At 32.2% G+C, this 13,515-nt stretch overlaps 1 protein-coding gene across 1 annotated transcript; it reads left to right on the forward strand.

Annotated features, from left to right (window-relative positions):
• On the forward strand, nt 5,822-8,218 carry LOC109336650 (putative F-box protein PP2-B12). Its single transcript, XM_019573376.1, has 3 exons — nt 5,822-6,141; nt 6,229-6,347; nt 7,635-8,218. Exons 1-3 carry the CDS (start codon nt 5,872-5,874, stop codon nt 8,056-8,058), a joined length of 813 nt encoding a protein of 270 aa, XP_019428921.1. The 5' UTR covers nt 5,822-5,871; the 3' UTR covers nt 8,059-8,218.

Below are 13,515 nucleotides of genomic sequence, written 5' to 3' on the forward strand. Positions count from 1 at the left end.
AGTCACAGAGTATTTCAACTGGTAAAATTTATTTATATCTAAATTATATTTTAGGAATTATATGTGAGGGTTTAACTTAATTATAATTATTATTTAAAAATTAACAATTAAATATATTTTGATGAAGTATTATATGAAGTGGTATATGTGATATTTCCAGCAGTTGATAAATTTCAATCAACTGTCATTGAATTTTCTTTGGATTAGCCACCAAACAATTTCTGAAAGAAAAGGAGAAAACAACTTTTCTTGTTTTCAATATTTTTAGAAATATGGATTCTATCAATAAAACAGAAAATATGAAGCCAAACACATCATAAACCTACCATTGAACCATAATTCTAAACTTAATTTATTAAGATTAGTAATGGCAGTCAGGTAATAATGTAACAATAGCAGGGAAGGGGCAAGGTGGGAAAACAAACACATATTTATGACCAAATGCAGGCCAAACAAATACATAGATTCATTTGAAAAGCCGGTATATATGGAAATACTCACAATGCGTACTCACAATAATAGCTTATGGACGGGAGCGAGTTTTGTGATACCCGCCCTACGAGTACCTGCAAATTTTATATTTTATATATATTTATTATTATTTTAAGATTATATATCATATATTTTATTATTAATTCATAATAAATTATATATATTTGACTATGATCATAAATTTATCATATAAATATTATATTATTCATGTAACAATATTTTTACATAATGATTATTACAAATTATATAAATATATAATTAAAGTTAAAAACACGTTGGGTATCGGCAAATACCCGCTACTCGCGCCCATTGCCATCCCTATGGGTTGGGTAAGGGACCCTAACTGTTGATTGAGTCATTTTTTTAATATGTATTCACTTTTGTTAATAATTTATATATGATGGAAAAAATTTAGATAATCAATAATATTTTCGACCAAAGAGATATCATTACTACTTTGTACATAATTGAATAGAGACACTGACAAACAAACATCATCATGACCAAGTAACCATGAGACGAGGTCAGGTTTAGGGGAATGATGGATTTGGGGAATGAGATTTGACATTGAACTTTACTGACATGACGTACACACAGGCCAGTTTTGATTTAAAATGTCAAATGGTGAAAAATTAATCTTCATACAAAATAATTGTATTATTTAATACGGAAAAAAAGTATGAAATGTGATTAAAAAATTATCTTATGTATTATAAGTTTTTCTTTCTTTTTTTATAAATGAAAGATATAATTATTAAATAAGAAATTAATCTTTTTTTTATGTATGTAATTTTCTCTCTTCCAACCGGTCTTACATTATGGATAAAGCTTGAACTTTCACCTTTAAACTATCCATCACCTAATTCTTATACCAACAAGCCAACTCATTAGTTTCTTATTTCTTGTATGTGACAATATCTATATTTTTACTTATTTATCATTTCTTAATATTTCCCTGAAATCTAAACTTGTTATGCATTGTTCGTATAAAGATTTATACACAGATATTTGTATTATATTTTTTTGAAAAGTCAATGGTCATTAAAGATGAATAGTAAATGATGCAGTAACAATGTATAAATTTTTAAATTGGCAGTACATAATTTTTTTCTCAAAACGAAAAGTGTCTTATATATTTTGAAAGGATTTAATATGTATACATTGACAGTATAATTATTTTTTGTACTGTCAATAAATCATAAACCATTTATTTATTAACTATCATTGACTATCAAATAAAAGTAATACAAATCAACTGTATATAATGTACTGACAATGTAAAAAAAATTACATTGCCGGTACACATATTTTAAACTCATTTTAAAAAGCCCCTTCTAACTTTATGTGATTTAATCATCAAATTTTAGAAAATGTATAGAATTTACAAATGGGATATAATTGGATCTTGAATGAGGGTGATGGTGGTGTCCTATGATGGTGGTGTCCTATGTTATAGAAGAAATAAATGGTCGAGAGGGGGATTAAAGATGGAGAAGGGTTGTAATTAATAGCACCACGTGTGAAAACCTGTGTAATTAAAGTGTCACACCTACAAATCTATTAATAATGGAGTTAAAGTAATAATTAGACATGTTATTAAACTCGGACTGGTCATCGACTCGGCCAAGCTATTAGATCAATGAGTTACTGGTCGGACCGGCGAGTCATTGGTTGAACATGTTAATCCGATTTTCATCAATAAATTTCTAATAATATTAATACCTAATATGATATTGTAAAAAATATTTGTCACAAAAGTAACCTTTACATAAAAATTAATTACCAATTATCAAACATTTCAATGTCAATAATAAAAGGAGACAAAGTTGTTCCAAGTTATGCATCTCTTCTTCAACAAATAAATCAGAATATTCTACAACATTGCTTTCATTTTGATTTGAATTTTCCATGGTGTTGTCTTGTCCATCATCATCATCATCCAAATTTAATTGAACTGTAACAAAAACAACATTTCAATATAATATAACAATTAACATTAACATCAAGTGATATCAAATATGTACCAAAAAGTGATATCAAATATCAAATAATAAATCATAATTCATAATCATAATTCATAATCATAATATAATCAAGGTACATACCATTATCATCAGAAATGGATTCAATTGTCATATTAGCAAGATCATTACGCAATGCCTCAACCTCCTTGATGGTTAAGAAAGGTGGTGACTCCTCCATTACCCAATTAAAATAGTCATCAACTACTTCAAAATTGATGGGGTCATAACTTTGATGTCTTAGCCGGTTCCTAAGTTTAGTAATTTGACATTTTGACCATATATCAATATAATAAAATCAAAACAAATTTAGTTATATATAGAAGCAAGTAATCATAATTATTGTACCTTTGTTGAAGCCTCAAGTTGTAACGAACATATACAAGATTATTTAACTTTTGATTCTCTAACCTATTTCTTTTATTTGAGTGAATATGCTCAAAGACACTCCAATTTCGTTCACAACCAGAAGCACTACATGTTTGACTTAAAATACGGATTGCCAATTGTTGCAAATTTGGTGCACCGCATCCATATGATTTCCACCATTGATCTAAAATAACAAATGTAATAAATTTAATATATATACTCATATTCATAATATATTGAAGTACAATTATAGAATATAAATTAACTGTCAATCACTAATTTTACCTGATCTCACTGTAGTTTTTTCACGAATAGCAACTTGTCTTCCAAAATCTAATTCAGAATCTTTAAATATTCTCATCTCGCTTGTCAATTTAGTATTCAAATTAGTATCTCCATAAGAACACCTTCAATGGCATCCAAAAGGCCAGATATTGTGGATTTATGTTTTTCAAATTCTACGAAGTTGAATCGGCAAGCTGGATTTAACCAATAGCCCGCAACATGAAGATTCTTACGAAGCTGAGAATCCCAACGACTATCTATGATGTTCAAGTAAGGTTCCACTTTCTTTGGAACCTTTTCACCATCTATTCTCTTGCTTTATAAAATGCTTGATAAAGAAAACACATGGCAGGTTTATCTTCACTATCAACAAGACGTAACAAACAAACTAGTGGCTCAGATATAACAAACACACTCTTTAGTGTAGGTTGAGCTCCTACAGTTGTTCTAGGCATAAAAAACTCACCAATGTGTCCAATGTTTCCCCCCTTTGAGATCTAGAAGGTAATGTTATGGCAACATCTTCCACTCTATCATCACTCGGATTACTTTCCTCGTACTCTTCTTGAGTTTTTCTTTTCTTGTTTCTGCATTCATCAATATTTTGTTTCATTTCAAATTTCACATCCGCAAGAACTTTCTTACATTGCTCAACTTGTCATCTTTCTCCAGCCAAATGACTCTTGAGCCTATTAATTCCACCACCTTTGATAATCTTTTTACAATAGAGGCATGATAAAACAGTTTTTCCATTAACTTCAATAGCTTGTGTACAATGTGCCCAAGCTAAATTTGATTTCTGTCTAACATATCATTGAGAGGAATTTTGTATTGATGCTTGTGAAGAAGGTGGTTCTGTTTCACGTTCATTAGACTGATTAAAAGACATCTGTAACAAAAACATAACAAATAACAATAACAAATCATCATACAAAATAACTTAACAATATAGAAAACTTATAAATATAAGCTATATGATGAAATAACCAATTATGTATATGACTATAACAATTAGAAATTGAGAAAAACTTATTAGTTATTACTATTATATTACCATATTATTGTTATTGTTAATTATTATTACTAATCAAAATTGCCTTCATTGGAGTAAATTATGATCATAAAACTATCATTGTTATAACCAATAAAGAATGCATTATGCTTTATTGAATACTCATTGCATCATATTGACATTCAGATAATGATAGATTTATCGTTCATATAAAGAAAATGCTATATGCTTGTAAATTAGACTATTTATTGCTTGTTAATTCTCATTTTTGTTATGAATTGAAGTCTCCACATATGGTGAATACTTATCAGTAATCAAAATGACAAATTTATTCAAGATGTCAAAGTCAAAACATTGCCACTTTTATCAGTTTTATGTATAGCCATATAAGTTTTTAGCCAATGTTAATTGAATTTTAATTTGTTTAAAGATGAAGTCATGAAATAGTGACATGCAAATAATTGAATTATTGAACTTCAATAATAAAGGCATACATACAGTACAGTGACAGAGGCGACATAAAGTAAATATAAGTTAATCATTGTGGGTAATGACACGTAAATAATAGGTTATTGATAATCAAAAGTGCAAAATACTTACACTCACGACAGATTGCAGATGGCACTATGGCAGTTTCACAAGTTTATGACAGCAAAGATGAAAATAGGCAATTCCAAATTAGCCACTTGTATGCCACTATTCAATAATTCTAAAATTAGGGTATTAGTTAGAGCCCAAAACGATGTCATTTTATGCTTTTTTTTCTTAAAAATACACCTCACAAAACGACGTTGTTTTGAGGTTAGCGATTTTTTATAAATAAAGGTGACTCGCCGGTTCAACAAGAGCTGACCGAGTCACCGATTTTTATATAATCCGGTCAAGTCAAGTCGGTTCTTCCCGGTTCTTGTGCATAAACAATCTGATATGTGGCTCGGACCGGTTTGGAGGCCAGTTCTCGGTTCAACTGGTTGAACCGGTCAGTCCGAGCCGATTTTTACAATTATGAATCTGACGAAGTGAGTAGAGAATAAATATAAGGACAAATTTAATATAAAAAATTAGCAATGAGAATGATGTGAACAAAAGTCTTTAACTAATGGGGTTGACTTTCAAAACATACTACCAAGGCACACAAAAATTAATAGAAAGTAATATTTTGTTTGTTACTACTAACCAAATATCTATTTAACCTTTGAATAAAAAACTAATATATTTTGGGATTTATGGTTCTCCAATTCAACAAATGTTTTTAATAATTAAATTTTTAATCTTTTAATTTTCTTAAGGATTTAATGAGATTTTACACAATTAAACTAACATTTTATTAGTAGTGATAGAAACATGTTATGAATACCATGAGTTAAGGAATATGATTCACCTGTTTCAAAGCTGATATCCATTTCATGTCCCCACCAATAAAAATTATCATATAAATTATAAAATTTTCTAAACACAAAAAATTACATTTTTATATTGCTTATTAAAAATTAATAGGAATGAATGATATCTTTTTGGATTAGAGAGAAGGAAACACATTTATTTTACCAAACAAGACATTGGTAGAAGGGAATAAGGCCCACTGGATACGAGATTCTTCTGACTTCTGAGCGATGCCTAATATAAATAGTGGTGATCGCGGTGCTGTTTAGACTTTAGAGAGAGAAAAAAGAAGAAGAAAGAGAATAAGCAATGGAGTTTGAATCATTACCTGAAGGATGCGTAGCTACCATACTTTCCCGCACTACTCCTCTTGACACATGTATCCTCTCCCTTGTTTCCAGAACCTTCTATTTCGCTTCTCAATCCGACGCCGTTTGGGCTTCTTTTCTCCCCTCTGATTATCCCTCCATCTTTTCCAGATCAATTTCCCATTCTTCTTTTCTCGCTACGTCTCCATCCAACAAATCTATATATCTCGCTCTCTCTCAACGCCCCATAATCATCGATCACGCCACTAAGGTACATACATACATACATGGATTATTATGTTTAATCTAATTCTCATTTCAATATTTTAGGTTTATTATTTGAGTCTTTGAATTTCAGAGCTTTCATTTGGAGAGAAAGAGTGGGAAAAAATGTTACATGCTTGCTGCTAGAGCTCTCACCATTGTTTGGGGTGATACTCCTGATTATTGGAACTGGAAAACCTTGCCGGATTCTAGGTCAGATCTCCATTTTTCTAATTCACTCTTTTCTACAACTTCTCTTATGTCTATATTATTCAGTACTTCTTTTACATTACATAGATATTATACTCTAACCTACCTACGAGCAAAAAATGTATGCACTACCAGTGTAAGATTATTTTACATTGTCACCGCATCTTCCACCCTTTATTTCATCAACAATGATTTACTCTTAAATAGAAGTAATACAAATAAATGGTGGATCATGATTCTGTATAAATTTGTAGTGCATAGATATTACCCTTGTAAGCTCGCCTTCACCTATAAGTGTTTTGCTAGTTCTGTAAGCAAGTTTAGCCATAGTCACCTGATACATAGACATGGTACAGGGATGGGACGAGTATGTAGTATGCGGTATGTTAGGGGTATATTCAGTTGAGTTTCTATAGCCCCCTACAACCGTTTCTAGTGTTACTTCATGTAGGTTTTGATTTTGCTTTGCAATAGGAGAACTATTTCAAGATAAAATTATTTCTTGTAGATGAGTGCAGATCACCCATAACTCTTTTTTATTCGTTCTTTCTTTAACTTAAATTGTATGTGAAAATCTGGTTCGTTCTTTGTGAGAACCAATTCACAAAAGAACCATGAATTGGTACGCAATAACTAATTTGCGATTTTCTACAAAATTAAGAGAATCGTGTTTTGTTGAGTGGAGCTTCAGAGTTTATTGATTCATCTCATTTGTTCATGACCTATCTCAATCTGTTTGTATACAGTACATAACATATCTTGTGTTTATAGTTTTACAAATATACATACAAGGATTTTTTTTATTAATCAATATTTACACTGTTTTATAATTGTTGCCTTGTTTATAAATGGATAATATTATCAGTCTTGAAACTTGAACCTGTTATGACATACCAGTCAACTAATCTATGACCCTTCCATGAATAAGTTGAATAGTTGATGGTTGTCTTTTTATCTTATGAGTTTTCTTGTTGTGCTCAAGTTGCTTGCAAAAAATCTCAAATATCCTTGATCATGAGACATATAATTATCACTATAAATAAGAACCAGAATACTGAGAATAGCATGAGCCATCAAAATGAGCTCGTATTTTCGTTATTTTTAATTTTTATTTAGCTGAGTTAGATCCAAGCAAAATTTTGTAGTATCGAGACTGAACTGAGGTCTTTTTCCATCCTGTACTTTTACTATTATTCAGATTGTGGATGTTGTGTCGTTTTGTGATACATATGTCAATGCCATTCATTTGTTTCTGTCTAACTATCTTTGCATTTATGTGTGTCCAATTAGGTTTCCAGAAGTTGCTGAACTTGTGGATGTGTGTTGGCTTGAAATTCGCGGGGTGATAAATACCAATTCCTTGTCCCCAAATACTCACTATGCAGCTTATTTTGTCTTCAAGATGATTGACCCTGAAGGATTTCTTCGCTATCCCGTGGAGTTAGCAGTAGATATATCTGGTAGCCAGAGTACTCCCAAGAAGGTCTGTTTAGACCCAAACATAGATGGGAGGCATGTGAGCAGCAGTTTGCAGGGATTGCAACGTCCAAATGTGAGAAGTGATGGTTGGTTGGAGATTGAGATGGGAGAGTTCTTCAATTCAGGCCTAGAAGATGATGAGGTGCAGATGAGTGTTCTGGAGACAAAGGGTGGTAATTGGAAAAATGGTCTTGTTGTTGAAGGAATAGAAGTTAGGCCTAAGGAAGCCAATTAAACAACTTTAGTACTCACATAGTCACATGTACACAACTATGCTTTAGTACTCATATGTACACAACTATGCTTTAGAACTCATATGTACACAACTATGCTTGCAGATGTGATGCTTTGAACTTATGAACAGAGTTTGTGATGTATGCTATTTTGTTGCAAAACTGTTACTCCTTTGGAGAAGGGATGACTCATAACTCATAAGACATTACATATCCTATCTGATGGTTTACATTTTCAGTATCCCTGTAGGCTATATTTGTGTTTAGGATATCAGCCTCAGGTGGATGAATTTGCATCTATCTATTGGTGAAACAGGTTGAATTTGGCCTCATTTATTTAGAAACTCTAATTTATGGTAGCTAGGTACTTCACCTTTGATTGATGATGACATAAATTCTCATACAGGGGAGGGTCTATTTGATTGATGACTTCACTCTGGATGCAGCCAAGACCTCCCTTCCTCTAACAAGGACAGCCTTTTATGCAGGTTACATACCAGTTTCTCATGAGAGCCATTTATCATTTTAACTCTGAAGTCAATGTTCTTCCCTTTAGGAGCATCCATGCTCCGCCTTGCTTTAGGAGCATTTGAAATATCTATCTCTATTTGAAGGACATCATAGTCTTAGTAGAGGGAGGCAAGAGTTACTGATATCTGCTGTTAAATTATTTTGAACACAATAATACACATACAAACTAAAATCTTAGCCATGTCAAAAAGCTACTCAAAACGTGTCAAGAGAATACGAAAATTCCTTCTCCAACTCCATGCTGAAACCTTTTTCACTTGTTTGTCGTCCACTCTAATCCGTACCTTGGAGGGTTTATTAAAGTATAGTACTGTGTCCAGTCCCTTTCCCTAATTTCAGTCGTCTTAAAAGAATAAAAAAAATTATTTAGTTTCTTTATCAAGTATCACATTAAAAATTCTGATAATTTATTTATTTAAGAAAAAAAAAATATGCACTAACTGTATAGGACTTTTTACACTAGTTTTCATTTTTATTCATCATTGACTCTTAAGTAAAAATATTACAAATAATGGTAGATGATACACTAATTGTGTATAAATATTTACATTTAATAGTACATAAATTTTAGACTCTTTATTTAAACCTATTTTTGAAGAGTTTAAAATCTATGCACTGACAGTAGAAAGTTTTTTACATTATTAATATATCATCCACCATTGATTTATATTACTATTGTTTAGTGTCAACGATCGTTAACAAATCAATTATGAGTGAGTTACTGACAGTGTAAAAAAGTCTTACACTGCCAGTATATACATATTAAATCAATTTTTAATACCTATTCAGTTGGGCTCTTTTCTCCTAAACTCATGGCAGTTGCCCCACAACCACCTCATCAGCACCACAACCTATTCCGGAAATAGACTAAGCCACACCACAACCCACCAGGATCATGACAACTTGCAGCATGCATGATATTTTTAGACCAAAACATCAATTGAGCTTGTCTTTTCCTGCCATTGGCCATTCCATTTCTCCAATTCCTAAAAACCCAATACTAGTATTGTCTCACTCGAATCGGAAATCCTCTATGCAAGAGGAAAATTATGCTTTTATTAAAAATAAGAAGTGTGATTTAGTACCAGATCTTATGATGTTAATATTATTCGTTCTAAGTGGACTTTTTGCCATAAAAGAAGTCTAATGGTTAAGGTTCGTCTTGTTGGTGATGGCAAGTCTCAAAGAACTGGAATGGATTGTGATGAAACTTACAATCTTGTGGTAAAACCAGTATTGGGACTATTCTCAGCATTGCTCTATCCAAATCATGGCCCATTCATCAGTTGCATGTTCAAAAGGCTTTTCTGCATAGTAAACTCCATGAGACTCTTTATATGCATTAGCCATTCGAGATCCCGTTCATCCAGCCTATGTCTATCTTCTGAATAATTCTCTCTATGGTCTCAAATAGATTCCCCATGCCTGGTATCAACGATTTACTACCTATATATCCATCACAAGCTTTCATCACAACAAATCCGACCATTCCTTATTTATCTATAGTAAGGGTAATGGCATGGCATACATTTAGGAATGGCTGGCTTATCGAGTTGAGTTTGTGTTTACTCAACCCCTAACCCAAAATTCCAAATCTGAATCCAAATTTAGTGGGTTGAAAACAATACTACCATATCCGAACCTGTCAGGTTTTGGGTAATCCGAACTCGACGGGAACTGATCTGAAACCTCTATTATTCATAAATATTCTTTATGAAATTATCTTCCATCTTCTTCTTCCTTTAGTTGGTGAAACTTCTGCACTTATATAATGTAAGGAAAAAACAAAACATGCATCTACCTTTATATTAGTGTGATTCCATGTGTGTATGTTTTATTATTTATTAATTTACTTTATGTTAATCGGGTTCGAACCCGAAAATCGAACTATAGTAAAACCCAATCACAATGGGTTTCCCCATTAAATTTGGGTTGGATTCGAACAGGTAGCCACATGTTCGGTTTCATTGTCATTCTTATCTACATTCTCTTATTTGTAGATGATATCATCCTCACCACCTCATTTTATGATCTACGTAAGTCCATCGTGTCACTACTTGCTTTATAATTTGATTTGCAGGATTTGGGCCTTCAACTATTTTTTGGTCATTGTAGTAACCAGGTATGATGGTGGCCTATTTCTTTGCCAAAGAAAACATGCTGAGAAAATTGTTGATTGAGTCGGCATGACATTTTCAAACTTACAACAACACATGTAGACACTAAGCAAAAACTTAGTGTCTCCTCATGTTCACCATATGAGGATCTCACCCATTATCGGAATTTAGCAGGTGCTTTGCAATATTTTACATTTACAAAACCAAATATCTTAGATGTTTTACAACATGTATGCTTACATATGTATGATCTGAAAACAGAGCATGTGAATGCTCTCAAACACATTGTGTGTTACGTGCAAGGCACAATGAGTTTTGGCTTACATTTGTATGTATCATCAATTTCTGATCTTACTTCATATACTGATGCTTATTGGGGTGGATGTCCTGACACCACATGCTCCATATCTGGTTACTATGTTTTTCTCTATGATAATCTGATTTCCCGGTCCTCTAAACGAAAACCCATTTTTTCTCGCTCTAGTGCCGAAGTCGAGTATAGAGAGGTAGCCAACGTCATCTTCAAGTCTTGTTGGATTCACAATATTCTTCTGGTACTTCATTTTCCAATCCACAAAGCTACATTAGTTTTCCGTGACAATGTAAGTGTCATATATTTATTTGACAACCCATTCAACACCAACACACGAAGCACATTAAGATGAATATACATTTTGTTCGAGAAAAGGTGGCTCGTGACCAAGCTCGAATACTCTATGTTCCCTCATGTCATCAAATTCCTGATATCTTTACAAAAGGACTACCACACATACTTTTTAATGATTTTTTATCCAATCTCAACATACGGGAACCATTCGCTTCAACTGCAGGGTTTTGATAAAATATTCTTCTAAATATCTTCCTTCTATGTAATTAGTTTGTGTAATTCCTGTATTAATCTGGTATCTCCTCTATTAAGCCATATCCCTTATATTAGGCAACATATTCATAATATATTCAATAATTTCCTTATTTGTTACATGCCATGTATTTATAATTGGATTCTGGAATAAAATAAACAAGGAATCATTTCCCTTCAAGATCACATCATTGTACTAGTCTAAAAAACTATACAACATTCAAGTCAACCTTCCTACAAATCACACGTCATTAAGTAGTTTTATCAACATCGAATACATTGTATCTTCAGAAGATGCATCATTGTTAATAATGATCAAGTCATATGGTTTGTTGACATGATTGTTCTAAGGATTTGTTTATTTTCACCCTCCTATATTTTCTCCTAGGACCATTTGATATATGTGGGTAATTTGTGTACTTCTGAAAAGACAGAACTTTTGCACTACTGGATGTTAGGCTTCGACTACAAGCAAATTAAAACATCATAAGTGTCAGCTAATGAACAATTCAAACAAAATGGAGACAGAATTAAAAGTGTTAGTGTAACAATTAACAAATAAGAAAGGGTGAAAAGGGAAATGCAAGAGATATATAAGCAAACTCAATCATAGCACAGTTGTTAGAAATTATAAATTTCTAATTAAGGTGAGCATAATATATTTGATACAATGACATTAGCGATTTATTTTCGGGGTTACATTATAAGTGATCTAATTAGTGATACCCCTTAGATTTCTAAAAAACGTTATAAAGGATATGGGCCTAATGGGTGGATACCCACTAGGTTAACCCATAGGGATAATGGAAACCCTATAGGTTAAACACATCAGGAAGGTTATGCCCCAATACACCAAATCATATTCAGTTTTCTTCTCTCCCCATCAGAGTGAAAACGTAAGTCCCAAGAAGAATCAGAGATTTGGTTGAGGAAGACCATCATACCACAAAACCTCTTTCAGAAACGTGGATCAAAGCAGCACATATGTGAGTAAGAATCATGAAATTCAAGATCCTAATATTGGTATTTCACCAATCATAAGGAATTTCCAACAAGTGGTATGAGAGCCTAGGTTCTGAATTTTATGATTCTTCATTAAGGGTGTTTTCCTCAATCTTGTATGAACCCTAATTTTAATTTAGGGATTATTGAATTAGGCTTCCGCTGTTATGTTATAAAGATTGAGAATTTAGGTTTTAATTTTGGAATTTATGGAATATGATTGCTGCATAACTCGTGATTTATTGAATATGATTGCTGTCTTTTGTATATATGTACTTTGCAACATGGATTCAGGTTGCGTTTCAGTATTCACTCTTTTAATAGGATTGCAAACTTACAATGTACAATTTAAAGCATTAATTAATAGATGAATAGATGCACAATAGATGAATAGATGAATAGATGCACAAGCTGCTTCTCCGTGGTAAATTGGCACTAGAGATTGAGTCCAGTGTAAATGAAAAATTGCATTCTAGTTGTGCAGTTACCCCAACGTAGCTGTTTATATAGTCTTTCTCCTAATCCTTGAGAAATACAAAATGCTGTTATTTGGTCATCCAGAGTTGTTGTTTTCTTTATTCTTATGTTCTTTGGGATTTGAAGATACAGCTCAATATATTTGTTCCTCTTTGCTAACCTGTTACGTAGACCCATGTTTTGTAATGGACCCATCTTTTAAATTATTTTTTTTGTCTGGTAATTATCTTGGATTAATGGATGCAATATGTTGCCAAAGTAACCTCTATTGTTAGAAATTAATTGAATTACATAGATGAGTATGAGATTATTTATGCGAATTGTGTTCAGCCCAAAGGAAGACACAATTTGGCAAAATAATGACATACATGTAATTATAAATATGTAACAATTATAAAGTTTCTTTTCATGTGAATAATAGTCGGTCCAAAGAAAGGCTATTGTGTGACCGAAGTAATTGTTAATATTTGATC

This window comes from Lupinus angustifolius, chromosome LG20 (genome assembly GCF_001865875.1).
Source record: "Lupinus angustifolius cultivar Tanjil chromosome LG20, LupAngTanjil_v1.0, whole genome shotgun sequence".
NCBI lineage: Eukaryota > Viridiplantae > Streptophyta > Magnoliopsida > Fabales > Fabaceae > Lupinus > Lupinus angustifolius.

Excerpts from the sequence above, each read along its gene's own strand:
- LOC109336650 (XM_019573376.1), top strand. The coding sequence starts at position 5,872 with ATGGAGTTTGAATCATTACCTGAAGGATGCGTAGCTACCATACTTTCC. Across the intron at positions 6,142-6,228 it reads TCATCGATCACGCCACTAAG|AGCTTTCATTTGGAGAGAAA; the intron begins GTACATACATAC and ends TTTGAATTTCAG. Across the intron at positions 6,348-7,634 it reads AAAACCTTGCCGGATTCTAG|GTTTCCAGAAGTTGCTGAAC; the intron begins GTCAGATCTCCA and ends GTGTCCAATTAG.